This window comes from Lepisosteus platostomus, chromosome 12 (genome assembly GCF_059453375.1).
Source record: "Lepisosteus platostomus isolate fLepPlt1 chromosome 12, fLepPlt1.hap1, whole genome shotgun sequence".
NCBI lineage: Eukaryota > Metazoa > Chordata > Actinopteri > Semionotiformes > Lepisosteidae > Lepisosteus > Lepisosteus platostomus.
In genome coordinates, this window is record NC_142622.1 from 41163608 (window position 1) to 41183421 (window position 19814).

At 38.5% G+C, this 19814-nt stretch overlaps 1 protein-coding gene across 3 annotated transcripts; it reads left to right on the top strand.

Moving 5' to 3' along the window:
- Window positions 1–1394: 1394 nt before the first annotated feature.
- Window positions 1395–19814, top strand: ebag9 (estrogen receptor binding site associated antigen 9). Of its 3 annotated transcripts, none has more exons than XM_088601924.1 (7): window positions 1395–1784; window positions 3135–3231; window positions 6284–6362; window positions 6782–6940; window positions 9094–9201; window positions 11004–11095; window positions 13432–19814. In XM_088601924.1, exons 2-7 carry the CDS (start codon window positions 3149–3151, stop codon window positions 13547–13549), a joined length of 639 nt encoding a protein of 212 aa, XP_088458050.1. In that variant the 5' UTR covers window positions 1395–1784; window positions 3135–3148; the 3' UTR covers window positions 13550–19814. The 3 variants fall into 3 exon arrangements, with proteins under 3 accessions (XP_088458050.1, XP_088458049.1, XP_088458048.1); XM_088601923.1 differs by having other exon boundaries at window positions 1751–1859; XM_088601922.1 differs by lacking the exon at window positions 1395–1784 and adding an exon at window positions 1791–2037.

Consider the following 19814-nt stretch of genomic DNA (forward strand, 5'->3'; position numbering starts at 1 on the left):
GCAGTGGGCACAAGTCAGGATGCACCCTGGCTGGGAATCCTGTCCATCACAAGGCACACAGGCACAGCTCTGCTCACACTCGCACCAGAAGTCCGTTAACCTACCAGCATGTTTTTGGACTGTGGGAGTAAACCAGGGCACCAAGAGGGAACCCATTGGAATTTGAGGAGAACAAACAGACAATATTCCAGGATTCGAACCCAGGGCCCCAGTCCTACAGGGCAGTAATGCTAACCACTGGGGATGTGCGGTGGCTCTGTGGCTCAGGATCTGCGCCTGTGACTTGAAGGTTGCCGGTTCAAATCCCGCGACCGGCAGAGGAATCCTACTCCGTTGGGCCCCTGAGCAAGGCCCTTAAACTCAACTGCTCTGGGGGCGCCGTACAATGGCTGACCCTGCGCTCTGACCCCAAGCTTCTCTCCCTGTCTGTGTGTCTGTGTCTCCATGGAGAAAAGCTGGGGTATGCAAAAAGACGAATTCCTAATGCAAGAAATTGTATAGGGCTAATAAAGAAACATTATTACTGTGCCACCATGCCCTTTTTACCATTTAAACTGGTCAATTACTGTATATTATCATAAAAATTATATTATTAGATAGAATCTTTATTGACCACTACTGTGTAAATTTGACTTTGGCTTCTCCCACAAAAGTGCAAAACACACATCAAATCACAAAAAGTGCACTAAATCATAATGACAGTATATAATGCATAACTAATGGATAAATAGGTAGAGGTAGTGGGGGCACTACAGTATTAACTACATAACTACTAATTATGTTGATTAACATTTGTTATCAACATGAAATTTACAGGGTAATTCAAAAGACAACAAGCAACAGTGCATTAACTTAGTCTACAATACCAAGAGCATGAGTGAATTGTTCTCTTGATAATACGCCCTGGGCGTATTCCAGGTTAATTTGAATCATCACCTGCACCCAATCAACTTTCTCACTACTGAAGTGATTTGGTGTTCATGCAACTGTCAAATCCATTTAGGTGCAACAACCAAATGACTAACAAAATCATTCAATCAATATATAAACTCCATATAGACTTTCCCATAAAACTACATGCATAAACCGAGAGATACATTTATTTTGATGTACAGTATATATATCCAGTATACACAAATACTGCTCAGTTTAGCCAGAGTGGATATTGTACTGTATGTATAATAATGCTTATATTACAAACAGTTTAACATAAGTTCAAATTGTTTTCTATAAAAAAAAAAATTCCCATGGACAAAATTGTAAAAGCCACAGTTGTAATTTCTACCTAAGGCAAACATTGAGGATGTGAGGAAAGGATTCGAAGCAGACTAGACCGGAAGTCTCCCAACGAAGGCACCGTCGGCCATATTGGTGAAGGAGCTTACCGGGACAATGCACGTAAAACAGTGGTCAACATAACCCGAGTGCTTCCTCTGGAGACCTTTTTTTAACTTCTTTGGTTATGTTTTCCGACTGATGTTTATATGTAGGGTGTTACGGAAGATCGCCGTTGGAAATGTAGCAGCTTTCTTTAAATAGTTTCGAAGAGTGCTTGCTACCTATTGTACACCAGATATTTATCTCCGAACGGTTTTTAAACACCAAATGCACCTTAACGTTAAAATACGATGTCTTTTAAAATGCACGCGTTAACTTAATTGTACAGCACATAATGTCGCTTACCCATTGTGTACGGTCCCTCGGTGCTGCGGAGGTGTCAGGCATGTCTGCGGGGCTCTAAAGAGGGGTCCTGCGCCAGCAGCCGGAGCAGTGGGCACTTCCTCGTGAGTGTAAATATGGCAGCGAAGGCGGTGTGGGGTTGATCTTTCTTTCCATTAAAAAATGGGACAGCCGAAAAGGTAGCATAGATTCCGGGATTGCTACAAACGTTCCGTGGTCTAGACATGAAACGGGTCTAGCGTATTTTATTTCTCGGATAAAGAGTGCAGATCCGCGCAGCGTGGCGTGCGTGCGGCCAGCTGGTGACTTTTGGAAAGGCTGCACCTGGTTGAATACGTAGCGTTAGTGGTCTGCCTGGTAAGTTATGTCCCCGATAAAAGATTGCAATAAAACTGAAGCCGATACATCTCGTGTCAGGGCGGTTGCAAAGCGGCAACGTCTTCTTGGTGTTCTTTTCCATTGCGTTTGTAGTTGTAAACACGTCTGCCGTACGCACAAGGAGACGTAGCGAATTTCATTTATTGCAAGTGGAAATAAGCGAGCTACATTTCCCTTTTTTTAGGTCGTGCTGTATATGTTTTGTTTTTCGATAGTATGTATACGTGCATGTGTCAGCTGGGCCAAACCCTGGTGCCTTTTGCTTTCTGTGCAATCGGAAAGTTTTGCAGCGCAGTGACGGCTTCTGTCATGTGTATAACCTAAGAATACACGAACGGATCGCTGCAGGGAAAAAAAAAACGTTTCTTTGTAGTTTTCTACAATAAATACTACCATACATTTTAAAAAGCAATTTATTTTCGAAAAATACTGCATTCTGGAATAAATAAAACACTTGTCCTCGTTCTGATTAAACAGCATAGTGCCGTTTAGAAAATGCTTACAATGTAATCAATTATCTGCTACAAGGGCAGGGACTTTTATCGCCCTTTTCCTATTATTCTAGTACAGGAAATGTGTATATTAAATACGATATTTTCATGTCATCTCTAGCGCTATGACACAATTTTAAAATAATTTGGTTTTAAAAATTGATTAGCTTGGATTTTTCACACTCAGTTTGTAATATTGAATAATATTTAAATTATTAAAATGATCAAAGCTGTTAATATTCAGTAAACAAACAGGTACAGCTTCCTCAGAGTTACCTATACCCTACGAACCGAGAACAGAAAACGTAATGTACAGTAACAGAAATAGTTTAATCACAGAAAGCACAAGGTTCAGACGTTATTCTGAGTTTTAATAGCATCTCTTATTGTAAACTTCAGTCAAAAGTGGCAGTAGAACAACTGTTTCTCTTGTAAACTTGTAAACGCACAGGACGTCTGTGAATAGGACTGATTCATGACCGTTTTTATACTGACTGGTTTTATATGACTGTTCCTCAAAATTATACCTTTATTGATCTATCCCACATGTTCTTTATAAGTGTTTTCTTTCAATATCTTCCACAGGTTTCAGTTTCACTATGGCTATCTCCCAGTTTCGCTTGTTTAGGATTTGTACATGCTTAGCAACGGTGCTGTCTTTCTTTAAAAGATTAATATGCAGGTAAGTGCAGAATATGTTTGCTCGTCACATACTTTACACTGTTTTAAGAGTTTCTTTTTTTAAGTTATTAGCAGGCTCCTGTTTCATCTGTTTCATTGAAATTTCCTAAAAACCCAAATAAATGAGAAATGTTGTAGAAAGTGATGGCTATTGCAAATATACGTGTGAATTAAAATAATGTTTAAAAATTATATTTGCCTCTGGAGGGCAAGTCAGTTTTTTTGATGTTACACATTTAAACAGTACTGATGCAAAGCATATCATATATTTATCTATTCTGTTGATCCAGTCATCGATCTCCTGGAGTTCAGTTGTATGAAGTATTAAGGTATCTTGATTAGTGCTCTTACTAGCTCAAAGCATTAACCAAGGTCATTATAACATGACGCCCATGGAGATACATTCCCAACATCATAATGATAGCTTGTCTGTACACGCCTCTTTGGGGATCACTGTTAAGCACAGCACAATACTGGTACAGTTCCATAACGTGTTCGAAGAGATAAACAGAAGGTACACCCATCTCTTCATTTACCAACACCCGTTTGTGAGTTTTCACAAGAACGGCACATGCGTTGTCATACGTGTTTTTTTTTCGGCCCCGAAGAAATTTTCCTGCGAGCACAGGGATGTTCTTCGCAGCCAAACTGAAGAGTCCACCCTCGTGGCACGACCCCCCACATCACCTCTCTTCAGTGAGGCTGCGTTTTTGAGATTTTTACGCATTTTGTCTTTTGCGCTCATCATGTTAATCACTCTACTAGGGTAATTGGAGTAGTTCTCATAAGTGTCAGTGGGAAATGGATAGACCTAAAACTGAGCTCCTGACCTTCCATGATCATTGAAAATCCCAGGATGTTTCTTGTGTTATCGAGTGTTAACCCTGAGTCCTGGCCGAATTTCCCCCCGGGCTTTTACCTTTCATGACCTCCTAGTAATTTCCATCTCTGAACTGGCTCCATCACTCTTTCTCCTCCCCACTGAGAGCTGGTGTGTGGGGAGCGTACTAGCGCATTATGGCTGCTGTCCCATCATCCAGGTGGGGCTGCACACTGGTGGTGGTGGAGGGGATCCCCATTACCTGTAAAGCGCTTTGAGTGGAGTGTCCAGAAAAGCGCTATATACAGTAGGTGTAAGGTATTATTATGATGATGATGATGCATCTGAAAGGTTTGTTTCTTTACAAATTTGCCCAGTTTTTTGAGACGCATATCGCATAATATCTAAAATCGTACATTTAAAATCAGCCAGGGGCTGCAGTTTTTCTTCCTCACTGTTGGTTGACGCTTTTCCTCCAAGGAAGAACTGCTACAGCTGGGAAAACTGGCCAGGCTTTGGCTTATCATCCGCTGGTTTGGCTGCGTCTTTCTGAGATAAACAAGCCACCTCTTCCTGTCAGAAAGCAGATCTCCAGAAACCGCGAGACCTTGTAGCATTCCCCTGTTCACAACTGTGCTGCCCTCAATATCCAGGTCATTGTCTAAGAGGGTCTGCATTGCTTTGCGCACATCTGTCCATAAAGAAACTTCTTAGTGTCAAATAAATATGTTTTTTTATCATTTTATGCTGTTTATACATCAATACAGTACTGGAAATCATTACACTATATATTTGTTACTAATGTCACTGATCAGGGTAACGTTAATTAAGGTCCGAAAAAAAAAATCTATATATTGAAATTTTGTGAGGTTTTTGTGAAGCAAACCATTTGTAGACCAAACTATTTATCCAAGCAATGAGCCACCACACCTGTTTCACTGCTTGTTTTTACAAGTCTAATCTTTGGGCTTCATTTGCCTGGAATATTGAATTCAGACATTTGTGATTGTGGTATTTGCATTCTGATGTTAATCTGTACAGGTGTGATTTCCTGTTCATTAATCTTCATGATGATTTTCTTGCCCTCTTAACATTTGATGAGTGTAAACAATTTTGTAGTGTGACAGGTTTTTATGTAGTTTAATTGAATTGGTATATGGTGCTTGTTAACATTGTCACTTGTCTGTATTTGTGATGAAAAGCAATTCACTCCAATTTAAATAATCTGCCATAGCGTGCCACTTTTAAATTTGGTATCAAAACTATAACACAAAAACAAGTTCTGCCTGTAATACGGGTCCTGTTATAGTTAAAGTTCTATGACAGTGCAGCAAATTGTCCTCTGTAGCAACTGACAAAAAGAGGGAAGTCAGCTATGAAAAGAAACAATAACATGAGAAATTGCCTTGCTGTTTGGTCAGCAGTCCCCTTCAGCAAAACATTGTATTTTTAATAGGTTTCACAGTCCACTACATTTGACGTGAATGGGAAAATAATTATAAATCTCTCCCTGTCTTTGCATTTGGTGCTCTTAGGTTTGGGACTGTTTCCCTTTTGCACCACAGAAACAAGAATGGCTATCTAAACCAGGAGACCTAATGTCAGGCATGTAGCCTTGACTCTTATTAGAATAGCTTGCAATGCCGAAAACGTGTTAGAATAACTTACGGAACACAAAAATAATGGGAAAAATTTAAAAAAAGAACAAAAAGAAGTCTGCCTGAATTGACAAGACGAAGGAGTTCCATATTGTCAGTTTAAATGAAGATTGAGAGGTGATTTTGCTCAAGTATATAAAATTCTAAGAGGCACAGATAGCGTCCCTTCTGTGTCTCACTTGGTTGTGAAATAAAGACACAAAAAACGTAAAAGGGATTTTATTCAGGTTGGAGAACAGAACATGCTTCTGAGCACAAAATGTTGTGGGTGTCTGGTGAAAGCTCACCAGTCTTTCAAGGTACAGCTAAATTAATCTAAACTTGCATCTAGTGCTAAACTACAACTAAGCACAATGAGCTGGATGTCTGTAACCTTTCTTGTGCGATAACTGTTTTGGTTTTTTTTTTACTTTGAAGTTTGCAATATTTTGCAGCTCACAAAATGACACAAAAACCTAAGACCGAAACGTTGTGGAACTGTGCAAATGAAACGTTTGCAGAGAAGCTTTTCAGCGACTGCCGTTAATAATACATATGCATATTTCATCTGTCTCTTTCCTGCTTTTCATTCTCAGGTCTGGAAGGTTACGGAAACTGAGTGGCGACCAGATCACTTTACCAACAACGGTGGATTTTTCCACAGTGCCCAAACAGGTCAGTGACTCGCCCAAGCAAATCCTTATTCCTCAACGAGTGGTTCTGAACTCCATTAGGAGCTGCAGTGTCTATGTGAAAAGAGATCTGTAATCCTTTTTTTTTTCCTGATATATGAGGCACTGTCGATTCTAATCAAAATGAGATTGAGTCATTGTGTTTAGTGTTAGTGTTATGCCTTTAAAATGAGCAGCGTGGTATTAAAAGTAGTAATCCTGTAATGTGTTAGAAATCGTGCTAGCGTTCTTCCAGTGTATCTGAAGAATGCACAGCAGCAGCAACAGTAGTTCCGTTCGTGAATCGCAAGGTATTTCCTGAAACTGACTCAATTTACAGGAACTTGTAACACACGCTGTCACGTAGATCCTGTGATGTGCATTCTTTAATGTCCTCATTTTTCCCCCCTGTCATTGTTGCAGCCAGAGATTGAAGAATGGAGTTCCTGGGATGAGGAAGCCCCTACGAGTATTAAGATTGAAGGTGGAAACGGTAGTGTTGTGCCCCAGCAAAATGATACCGAGGCAGAGGAGCCCGATTATTTCAAAGACATGGCACCCACCATCAGGAAAACACAAAAGGTATGTTGGATCTAACTTAGGGGTATCTGCTAGTGCTCGGAACATGGCAAGCAGTTCAAACATGGGAAGCGAACAAAAAGAGTACTTTGCAAGCTCATCTGCCTTTAATATATACAGTGGAATGCTTCTAAAATGAGTTGCCTTACTGAGACAAGTGGATCGTGAAACTGCACTATGTAGTGCATTGAACAGCTTGCCTCAGCTGTGTGTTAGGTTTTTCCTTGCATGCAAGACATAAGTGAATAAGTGACACACTCCAGTATGCTGTGAAGACGTTCCCCATAGCTGCAGCATACTGGTTACCTCACTGAAGGATGGTTCTGGTTTGCTTTATTTCTGCCTTGTTTAGTCACTCCTGGCTAGATGTGTTATTTAGAATACTATAATTGTGCAGAGAAGATTTTTCGAGCTAGTGTGCAATGACCTGTGTACATCTCAGTTACCGTTTACCATTAATTATTTCTAGCTAAATCATTTTGGGGTTATTTTCTGGATTATGCTTAGTATTTGGAAGAATACATCGAGAACCTTGTCCCACATTCTGAAACACTAAATTTACCACAGGCTGCTACTCCTGTTTAGTGATTGATCTTTACATGGAAGATATCTCGAGGAGCTTTTACATTTAAGTTGTGGATGTACTACACTCGCTTTGAAGTTATTTTGCATTCTGTCCTGGACAACTCATTCAGACTGTTGTTCATACGTTGTCACTCACAGGTGCTGGGATTTTTTTTTTTTATATGAACGCAAGCTTACAAATGAGAAGAATGAGATAGTAGCTGATATAACTGTCTTTCTTTGTTGAAAGAAACCAGGGTTTTGGCTTCTACAGTACTTGCGATCTAGGATATGTGTTTCTGTGATGATAGAAATTCACTGCGTTGATGTTGTTAATGCCTTTGAAAACTTGGATAAGGTCCACCTCTGTATAATACTGAGAAGGTTCTGCTGTTTTAGCTGGTCATTATAGGACATTCTTTTAAGCCTGGAAATGTATCTGGCTGCACTTCACTGGAGTAATTTCTCTTAAAAGCTTTATACCTTGTAAACACTGAATAACGTGTCAGAACATGAGCAATGAAGCTAATAATAGCTGAATTACTTGAACAGTTGATGTACTGTTAGTGCTGTATAGTGCTATACTGTTTGGCTCCCAGCTCCTATTGGTTCCAAAATGCCACATGTATTGGTGCCACTGTAAAAGTGACATAAACGTCTCAGACACTTCTGTCTGGTAGTGGTACTCCTTACTGCATTAAAAACATTCAAAATGCTGTTTACTCTTAACAATAATTTAAGTGAACTTGAAGGTGAGCAGATTTCTAAACCTCTCATAACACTCATGACTGGCCAGAATTACAGTCTGCAGTTCAAGTTGTCTACGGCGAGTTTATACTTTACATATTAAACCAAAATTCAAAATGCTGTCGGATCAAAAGTACAGTAAATAAATATACTACTGCTTACGTTCTTTATTTTAAATATTTTGAAAATGAAATTAATTGTATCACACAAGTCAAATATTACAAATATTTGTTAATAGTAAATTCCTACTAAACAGCCCTGCGTCCTCATTGTCTTTTTCTGGTAGTGTGAATGGTGTTTGCAATGCACTGTGGACTAATTGTGCATCTTCTCCTCACTGTTTTACTAAATGTCCAGCATTTGGTTTAGTATACACCAAATCCATATAAAATCACAGGTCACGGGGGTTCATGCACGCAAAATCAGGGTTTATGCATTTGTGCATTTCTTTAAATTCAGCCCAGCAGGATGAAAAGCAGCAGGATGTTGATTTCTTTCAGTTTCGATTTCTCCTTTCGTGTCAGCGATGGCGGGGCTGTGATGCGTTGCACTGTCCACAGCCTCTCCTGTTGTACTTTATCGTGGCCTGTTTCAAGTGAGACTGCTTGGGCCAGCTGACTTGGGTCGTCTTCTGACATCGTGCTAACTGTTTTTGTCAGAAGGTTTAAAACTTATAGTCAATTAAGCAGAAATGTTGGATACACATCCCAGCTTGGGATAATAATAAAAAGAAGCAAACCTATTCCATGAAATATAACTGGCATCAATTGTGAAATTGATTCTTGTGCCTTAGATTACCGTGCTTGGAAATGTCAGATTCACAGTGACAAACTTTCTTTTATCAGATTGTCCTGAAAAAGAGGGATCCAATGAATTTCGCCGTCTCTGACGGCAATGCGGGATTCTCCAGCAGGCTAGCAGTCACCCAGGACATGTCTTTTAATCAGCCTTCTGTAAGTACGACCAGCTGAGGTTTGAAGTCAAAGATGTATATCTCTCCCTGTTGACATCGGCACTGTCCTTAAACCTTTGTCTTGGCAATCTCATTTAGGTAAGAATATTGTAAGAAAGAGAATTGTTTCTAAATTAGTTTGGTAATTGCCAGAGATCTCGAGCCCTGGGACTGGATGGCCCAAATAAATTTGTTATATACGTCACTTCAGATAAACAACCTCTACCACATAGCAACACTTGCTTATTATTTAAGTGAGTAACCTGTTCACTTAAAGGGAATCTGATCCTCAAAGGCTGAATGGTGTTCTGATTTTTGAACCAAGTAATCTCTGGTTTTTGTATAGTCTTGTAAATCACCTACTAATCTCAACCAACCTGTTATTTCTCTTGATTTTAACATCTTGAAATTAACAATTTCATTTTTAGACTTATTTATAAAGCCCCCTAGATTGGAACAGGAGATATCTGAGTTAAGTGTTTTTTAGATGTGATTCTGATTATACAATATCTGCTTATATAACTCAAGACACTCATTTTTAATCAGACATCTACTCTGTGAAGAACAGTGTACTTCCTTTCTAGCAGATCTACAGGCGCTGACGCCCAAAAGGAGGCAATGCAGCGTATGACAGGGAACATTTAGTATTGACAACATTGCTCTCAGATTTATACAGTTAACTGATTTTGTGGCTCCAATGATGTCCATTTTTTAAATGATGACAGAAACATTAATTTTAGAGAGATGTTACAATCTCTCTTCCTGTCTCCATGATGTCGTCTAATGTCTTAGCTTTAGTACTCTAGGTTGTCATAACGATGGATGGAGGCCTTTAGGATGAATTTAGTTCACCACACACAGGTTTCATTAAGTGACATCTCGTTCAATACTATTTTCTGACATCTACATTGCCTCTCCCACGCCATTCTTTCAATAAACGCTGAGAAGGCTTTTGCCTGGTTTGAGACAATATGTTTGGGCTCAGGTTTCACTCATAGAATTAAACTTTTATAGGCCATCCCATCATTATTGGTGGTAACAGGCATCATGTTCTTATCTCTTAGCCATGTCTAAGTGCAATCTTCAGGGATCTCCGTTCTCACCTCATTTTAACAACACGAAAAAATCCCTTTTTATGGCATTATAGTCTTTATTGGATTTTTAAAAAATCGTAACCTAAAAGTTACAAAACAAGCTTTGTTTATTATTGACAACAGTGTATTAGCATGACTGCTTTCAGTCATATACATTCGCTTATGCTTACTGCTGATATTTGTGAAAATAAGATCATAATCGAGAGAACACCATTCAGCCTGTCTGTCTCAGTTGGTAGCTGATGATTAAGAGATCCAGGTATCTCATTCAGCCGTTTCTTGAAAGAATCCCAGGAGTCGGATCTGACAAGCCTGGCTTGTGGAAGACTTGGTGAGAAAAGGGATTCCTGGTATCAGTTCTAAATACACTTCCCCGTAGTCTCTACCTTTGTCTTTTGGTATTCTCCACTCGTGGTTCTGAAGATGTCCAATGGACTGACTTGTAATTGTAAGTCTTGGGCTCAGGCCTCCATCGTAGTCAAGACTCAGAGGTTTTTTTTTATTATTTTTTTAGCGTGTCAGAGCAGGACATTCCTATAAAAAAAAAACCAAAGAGGTGCACCTGGCCACTCCTGAACTGACTCCAGAGCAGCAGCAAGTTATTTTTATTGAAGTTCTATACAGTCCCTTACTATTGCCTTGTATCATTTTGACCAGACCGAGAATGACGTTCTCTTTAAAGTGCTCGCTCTGCTGCTTTTCTCGCCAGGCCGAGCTTGGAGATTTACACACGTGGCAGGAAGATTCCAATGCCTGGGAAGACGAGGCCGATGCCGCCTGGGACGCTGAGGAAGTATTAAGGTACCAGCTGTTTTCAGGTGTTTGTGTTAAGATAAGGGTGGCATGGTGGTTCAGGGGTGACCGTTGCTGCCTCGCAGTGCGGGGGCCTTGGGTTCAATTCTGGGCCTCAGGTACTGTCTGCGTGGAGTTTGTATGTTCTCCACATGTTCACATGGGTTGCCTGCAGGGGCTCCAATTTCTTCCCACAGTCCAAACGCACACTGTTTGGTTGTTCGGCTTCTGGGAAGAATTGAGTGGTGTGTGACTGTGAGTGCCCTACCTTGCACCCACTGCTTGCTGGGATTAGGCTCCGGGTCTCCATAGACCCTGAACTGGAAGAAGCGTTTAGAGAATGGATGGGCGGATGTGTGCCGGTATCTGGGCAGGACTGTCAGATTAAAAAGACTCAAGTGATAAGGCTTTATAAAATGAGACTAGGAGGCCAAAACCAGTTCACTTGCAACTGTTACAGTTTCATTCCAACTAATTCCGTTTACAGTACCAGTCAAAAGTGTGAGTACACCTGTTGAAACCAGGTTAGTTAAAAGTCAGAAATGTGTATAACATGGTGTTAAAACACTAAAAGAAGTTTAAAATTGTCTTTGTTAGATGTTCTCACAGTTAACTCGCATGTTAACTCATTAACCTTTTGTCACCAATTATTGATAAGCAGGTGAGGGTCCATAATTACTATAAATATAGGGAGCATCAGCAAAAGTCTGTAATTCCTGAATGACCATGGCAAAATTTGCTCAGTTAAGCCAGGAAAAAAGGCAGTGTAATTATTTTAAGAAATGAAGGTCAATCTTTAAGACAAATTGTAGGAACTTGGCAAGTGCCAGTAACTGCTGTGGCCAAGACTATCAAACGATATGAAGAAACTGGCACTCATGAGGACTGAAAAAGTTCAGGCAGGCCAAATAGTACATTCTGTCAGCAGATGGCACTATAACTTGACTTGAACGTTGATGTGGGAAAGCTGCCTCACCCTCTGCGTAATTTGTTATGTAAGGCCCTGTTTCCATCGTCACAGAAACCACAGGCTTAACTCGGGCTCAGTTCTGAAAAGTACAGCTGCTCTAGTGAGACCTTATTCAATTCCAGTATGAGTCATGAGAACATAAGAACATATTACATCTTTTTTATTCATACTGTATTTACAAAGAGCATTTTTTAGTGCTTAGGGGAAAAAAAGGGTTTACACTGTTTGGTTGCATTGTATAATGAATTAGTCTACATTTCCACTGTGAATTGCATCTAACATGTTACTGAAATCTGAAACCTAATCTAGAGAGAACTGTAATTTTTTGCTTGATGTTATAGTTCATACATAAAGATTTTGTACAGCAGGTAAATGAATTTGTATTTATTTCTGGAAAGAACTGATGTGGTTAATAGTTGTTGTGGTCTTTGCCTTCTCTCACAGACAAGGATGATTGCCTTCCATTTTCTTCCTATTTATCTGTGGTTTAAGTCTGTGCGATTTATTCCCTTAACGTTTTTCTAAATTTCCTTTGTTTCTATGCAATAAGAAAGTGTTAATAAGTTATGGTGTCATATGCTGAATATATGTTAAGTCTCAGATCTGTAACTGAAGTCATGATACAATTATGAAAAAGCCGTATTATCACAGATCGCTTCCTATAATCTTACAAGATTGAGGGCATATTGTTGGATTGCACAAAGATAATCTGTGAAAATGGGATGTGAAAGAGTCTTTATTTTATGGCTTTACTGCTGTTTTCAGAACTAAGGACCTGCTGCTCACCAACACAGGAAACGTGTCCAATGCCTGTTAAATAAGCCATGACCTTTGATTTTGTTGTTAATTCCTTTTATGAGGACAATAATCTGTTCCAACAAAACATCGTTTCTTAAAGTGTTTGCAAATGTCTCACAACATTCAGTTTGTGAGGCACTGACTCTGAAACCAGTTTCTTTCCTTAACCACATTCCCTAACCACCTCCTTCCATCAAGCGTGAAATGTTGAGGTTTAGTTTCCAATCCAACCTTTGCAAAATCAATTCTTTTTAATCCTCTAAACCTTTTGCCTCTGTCCTCCCCAAAGCGCTAACGTGAGCCAGTTTATTTGGAAGGAGTGACATATTGTTTTAGAGAGTTTCTACTTCGATATTTGTTCAGGGTTGGTAGTGGGGGTATTCCACAGACTCTCTATAAATGTTGCATAGCTGATTGGCAGCAGACCTCTGAGCTCTGAAATGAAATGGGCCAGCCCTTTAAGTCCTGCGTTTTCTGTTTATTAGGGATGATCATTTGCACTGACCTTGATGTAGAAGAGACAAGTCAGATCTGCGGAGAGACTGAACGCATTTGTTTTTTCATATTTTCATAACAGGCAGCAGAAAATGGCAGAAAGGGAGAAAAGGGCTTTGGAACAACAGCGGAAGAAACTGGAAAAGGAAGCCCAAAGACTATCAAAAAAGGAACAGAAAATTGCCGTCAAGCTTTCATAACATTAAATGATTCCTGGACATGCTGTAAGCCAGAAACATGCCGGATTACATTAAATTGCCATCCTTTTGCATAATAGGTTTTGATAAGGTAGTAACAGTTCATAACCCACTGTGTCCCCTACAATTCCACCAGCAGCCTTTATCTGTCATTCTGGTGTCTGTGGCTTGATTTTAAAACAATACACTGTAATTAGAAAACCAGAACGTTTTTCTGCTGCAGCCATTTTTCAGGAATTATTGTAAATATAAAAATGGACACCCGAAGAACATGTTTGCTTTGTCTTATTTATAAAGTTTCAGGCTGGGGCTGTGAAAAATGTTCATTTCAATCTTGCGGACTTTTTGGATATTTCTTTATCACCTTGTTCAATTCCAGTGCTTTAAAGGTAAAACTTAATTTAAAAAAAAAAACACGTTGAGGCTGATTAGCAGTAGTCTTAGACTTGCTTTTCTAAATTAACATTCAGTAGATCCGGATTCTTGAGATACAAGGCCTGTAAAACTACTGGTTATAATTTAAAAGTTGTACAGCATTGTATAAACCACCCAAAGAACGTAGTATATACTATGAATATAGAATGCAGTGCGTACAGTATGTTTATTTTAATGACAATTGAAATATGCAAACAACATTCTTAAAATGATAAAACAGTATAGAAGTGTTTGAAGAAATGAGTGTAAATAAACTAAGAAATTGTATGTATTATATATCAAGGAAATGATATTCTGTGAAATGCTTGCTATTATCTTCACTATTAAATTAATTCACGCTCCAGTTAGTGGACAGTAAAATGGAACTTAAATAGTGCTCTCATTAAATAGGGCATCAGGCTAACAGGTGCAACATGGCCTATACTGTATGTGTCATGGGATAGAGTCTACCATCGTCTAGAACTCAGGATAGATGAAGTATTATTCTCTTACAAGAGAGTCAATCAGTTCTCCCCTAGTGGAAAATACTGTCTCGGGCGTCGTTCCTGGATATGGTGGCTGAGAAGGACATGACATGTGGGTGAGATCAGTGTTAGGCTCATCAAACCACTGGGTGACCACATGTTCTGTGTGGGTGGAGAAACTGTGACGAAGGAAGGCACCCCTCCCAACAGGCAAAGCATTGACCTTGCACCCATATCAGGCCAGGCAAAGGCGGCTCACAATATTATAAAACCCCCAGAACTCTTGAGTGTTGGAAGCAAGCACTCAGGGCTGTAGGTTGGAACCAGTTGTGCACTCTTCTGTTTGTCAAGAACGTGGTGAAAGATGATTCATCTGACTGTCCCATTTCTCCACTGCTCAGTAGTCCATTGCTTGTGTTCTTGGTGCCAGTAGACTCACAAACGTGCAAGTTTGATGTATAAATTTGCACACTGCAACTTGACTGTGGCTCCCTCCTCTTTGGAGTCCTCACTGGACCGTTTGTGGTTAAACTCTCTACTTGCTCGCTCTCCCAGTTTCATCGGCAGTTGCAATTCAACTGAATGCTTTGATATCACAATCTTGGAGTCTGTGCTTCTGCCCACCTGTGGAAGAGCTTGATTTTATGCCTCCTTGGCATTTCCATGTTTTGTCCATTATCTGTAGTTCACCATGTCAAACCTTGTGCTGCGTTGTATAAAGTAATTATACCGTATACCCTGAAGTGACAGTTACCTTCATAGTTATGTTTCGTGTTCATGCCCATGAACACCGACTCACAGTCTTGACTGTTTAACTGGTTTGGTTTAAGTGATATTATTCCAAAGTAATTTGAATTATACATCTCCTGTTCTGATGTGGTGCAAACTTGCTTTCATAATGTGGAAGGGTTTGCATAGTGATGACAAGGTAATGTTGTAGAAAAACTACAATGTGATGGAAAAGTCTTGCAAATTACACTTTAAGTGTCATTGGGAACCCTGAAACTGATTGAAGGGACTTGTATGATAAAAAAATGAACCTTTTAAAGGTGTAAAATAAAATGTAAAAAACCTTATCTTAGGTTTTCATGCAGGGGATTGATGACAAAAACTAGCAATCCTTGTTTGAAAGAGATCGGGTTTTGGTTCCTCACACATCTCAGAGCAGTTTTTTTCTAGCTCATTAAAGCAATTAAATACCAATCTATTTTTTTTTTTACTTTCTGGAGCTCTGTCTTCAGTGGCATACAAGTTTGCCAAGATGCCCATCTCTTGAATAACATTCATTCATCAGTACCATGTGATACCAGCCTGAATCAAAACATCTGTTGCACTCTGGTCTGTGTTGAATGTTGATAAGTGTTTGAAACCAAACTGACATCTCTCAAAAGTAGTGTTTCTTGATATGTGGTTTACATTCTTGCATCTTTAGGTTTTTTTTTCAAAGCACAAAACTCTAAAGGCTACGTGGGTTATGAACAGGAATTGGAAAGCAGTATTTAAGAATGTGTTAGCAACCTTGGGGTTATGAACCAGACCTAAGTGGATCACTACTCAATTTCTTTTTTTTAAAATTATTTGTAGTCACTTATTTTCTGACTAGATATAATCGCAATCATTTCAAAGACTGCCAAGTTTTTTTTCAATAATTTAAATGTTCTCCGAAGGATACGTAAATGCTAGTCTTTTGTAAAGAATGATGGTAAATTGGAGAATATTAGTAAATGTCCACCTGCTAGTTTAATTATTAAAGAGCCCAAGCTCCTTGTTTAGACACAGTAGTGTCAAATGTAAGGAGTCAGGAGATTTCTGAATTAGTCAGAAAATTAAAACAGTCAATTTAAGCTGTGCAGTAGCGTTTTTTTAATTTGTAGAAGTGTGAAAACGTGAGAGACAGAAAAAAAGTGCTGTTACACTGGTATCTTTTCTTGTAATTTTTGCCTTTTTAAACAGAATCATCTCTTCAAATACAGGGGGTGGCAAGTTGTTTTTATGTGTTTTTTTTTTTAATAATGATGTGTGAGATGCATGATTATTTGTAAACCTGTATAGGAAGTTTAATTCCTTCTCAAACATTCTGGAGGGCAATAAAGACCACTGTTGCATCCAACAGTTAATTTAACAAGAACATGGGGCAGGGTGAGCCACATACTGAGCAGATCTGAGTTATTTGGGCAACTGTTTGAAGGGAAAATAAAATTGTAAGCTGGTGGTGGTAATGAAAAGCGGATGTGAAATATAAATCCCTGCTTTCATGTTTTCTTTAAAAAAACGTGATGCTTGAGATGCATGAGATTATTAAACAAGTATTATATAATTTGGGAACTGCTATCTTTGTGTTATGTAAATGTTTCTTTTTTTTTCTTTATAGGGAAAATAAATGTGTCTGATTTATATACATTTGACAGATTTGGGTAAAACTTATTGAATATTCATTTCTGTCTTATTATTTATTATAAGACATCTGGTTCTTTATAAACAAGAATAAAATGATTTGTTTTAGATTTGGAGAGTGATTTGCTATCAAGATCATGGCCAGTGCTTAATTACTTGAAAAGATGTCTTGATTTCACAGAATAACACTGCAGTGGGATTTCTTACAATTATTAAGCTGGTCACAGCTTTAATTCAGAGTAATTTAATTTAGTCAATGTTTTAATTAGAAAAATGTTTTTATGGCCCAAAGTTTCACTGCAACCTACAGTACAGTTAAAAAAGTCCGATGGTAGCTTTGTCAAATTAATTGTTGTCATGGTAGCCTGTTCTGACTCAAAGACAATGAACTAACAAATTAATTCATCAGTGTTCATCAAGTTAAAACAAATCATCTTCTGTTCTTCGAGTGAGCTTCTGTGTGTGTTTTTGTGCATGTATCATAGCACTGCCCTCTTGATGTGAGCTGAGACTCTCACATTGCCAAGCCACTAAATATAAATTTCAACCCATCACGTGGTCAGCATCAAAAGAGACTTCTAAAGTGCCTACAATCAAATGGAGTCAGTTTGGTGTGTCTGGTCTGCTGATGAAGACCTTCCAGCTCAATAATGTTAACAGGTCCTTATGCTGATTGGTTAGATAGGATATAGTTTAGCCATTAAAGGGTTTATCTGAAAAAGATACACACTTCCTTTGTTGACGGTCTTTTTTAAAATCAAAAACTAGTATATAAAAAACAAATATTTTATGAAAAGGGCTGTCTTGAGTGTGCTTCAGCAAGATATCAAAACGTTGCATGGAGCAGAAAAATAGTCCCTACAGAATAAAATCATTGAAAGTTTTTCATGGCTTCTTCTTCATATTCTGTAGAATTCATGGCAATTGTAAAATATATAATAGCTTTTCTGTGATCTCTTTCAGGAATGCATGCAGCCTATTTCTCAAGGACAGAACTCCAAATATTTTGGTGGTCACTGTTACTTTTGAAGTTCTTTCTTTCAGGAGGCAGTTTTGTTCCTGGATACCTCTCAATAGTCACTCTAAAATATCTATTTAGGAACTTTGGCAACCATGTTTTTAATCAGTATGGCACATGATTTTTTCAGGTAAATTCAGAGTGGACAGCTCTGGAAGGCTGAAGGATGTTTGTGTTTTTATTCCAAAGTTCAAGTTTCCAAGTGACTGCATGAATCGAATGGAGCTAAAGTGTTAGACTGTTTCATGTGAATTTAGGACAACCTGCAGAATGTGGTGGGTTAGTGGTGCCCTGAACTGGGATTGGTCATCCTTGTGTAGCACATTTTGTTTGAGAGTTTGGATACAATATTTTGTAAGTGCAGTTTTTTTGTCTTCTGATTTCTCTAGGAATCTGCTTGCAAAAACTGCATTAAGGTCCCGTTGAAGAGCTGTTTTTTTATTGCATTGTCCATTTTCCCTGTCTTATTTTTGTACTGCAATGTATTGATTCCTGGGTGATTTCTTTGTTGTAGAAATGTGCCATCAGTATTGCTAGAATCTCTCAGGTTATGTTGAAATATCAAGTGATTTGTAATATAGAATTAGACGAGATTAATTAAAAAAACAAAACTCCATCTTGTCATGGTCCTTGTTTAATAGTCATAAATCTTTTAATACATTAAAATATACCAAAAATTTGTGAATATAAGACTTGAGTGTAGTGTATTTCTGTGACAACACACACATTTTCTTGTCAACCAATCATACATGTGAGCAGGTTATATGAATTACTATTACTTTTTATAAGAGTAGTGAAGTGTTTTTTCTTGGTGGAGAGAAGTGTTATGCTGTTCAGCTTTATTTAAGTGATCTTCCTAAATGAGACAAAATTATGTAATTTTGAATTTTGACGAATTTCCTCCTCAGCTGCCTGTGTTATAAAATGCAGGACAAAAACAAGAAGATTTCCTGCACACTTAAAGCATTGGCGCAGAAAACCAAAACCTCAACACACTTTCCATATTCCCAAGCTTAACCATGAGTTGACGGCATGGGCTGTTTTTATCAGAGACAGTGGAATAAGTTCCAGTTCCAGTATCGATTTATCAGAATAAAAGCCGGGTTATACGCTTAAAATTACTTGTCCACCCATTTTTCAGTGAGCAGTCCTTTTAATTGTTCTTAGCATGTTTCACTACAGCAGGGGAGGAAAAACACAATTACTATTCAAGATGTCTAATGCATTTCTGTGGTACTCACTTCTTAAGGGAATTACATTTCGGTCTGCATTATATTAGATACCTAATGGAGACGTGTACAGTGCTTCAGCAACAGGCGTTTCTTTTCAGAAAGGTTCATGTCTATTACTGTATATGGGTTACTCTAAAGTTTTAAGTTATGTACAGTGGCATCCCTTTTGGCCAGCTCAAATGGCATGAAATGAAATGAAAAAGAGGCTTTGTCTCATAACCACCATGTAAGCACACTCTTCTCCAGAATGTTGCTCTTAAATGAGCAGTGTGGAATTGGGAGATACTGTCATCCTTTCATATTGTCCAACAAACCACGTTCTTCTGAATGTTCTAGTTTCCTCTCACATCACATCGTTAATAAAAGCAGTTCACCAAAAGGTGTACTGTATTTTAAAAAAAAAATTAAAAAAGTGAAGCAATAGGAAATTTATTTAAAAAAATATAAAAAGTGAAGCAATAGAAACTGTAAACATTGTCACAATTGTTAGCAATTGTTATTGCTACATGCTGTGTATCCCTGATTTAATATTTTATGTATTAATGTAAATACCCATGTGTTCTGTAAATAGGATGTAATCGAGCTCATCACCTAACCAAACATTTCTGCTAGTTTCAATCTGATAGCAAAGTCTTCATTACTCTGCAAGTGTTTGAAACAAAAGTGCATTGCTGTCTGTTGTGTTATTTCCTGTGCAATTTTTAAATAAAATAACTTTCACAATT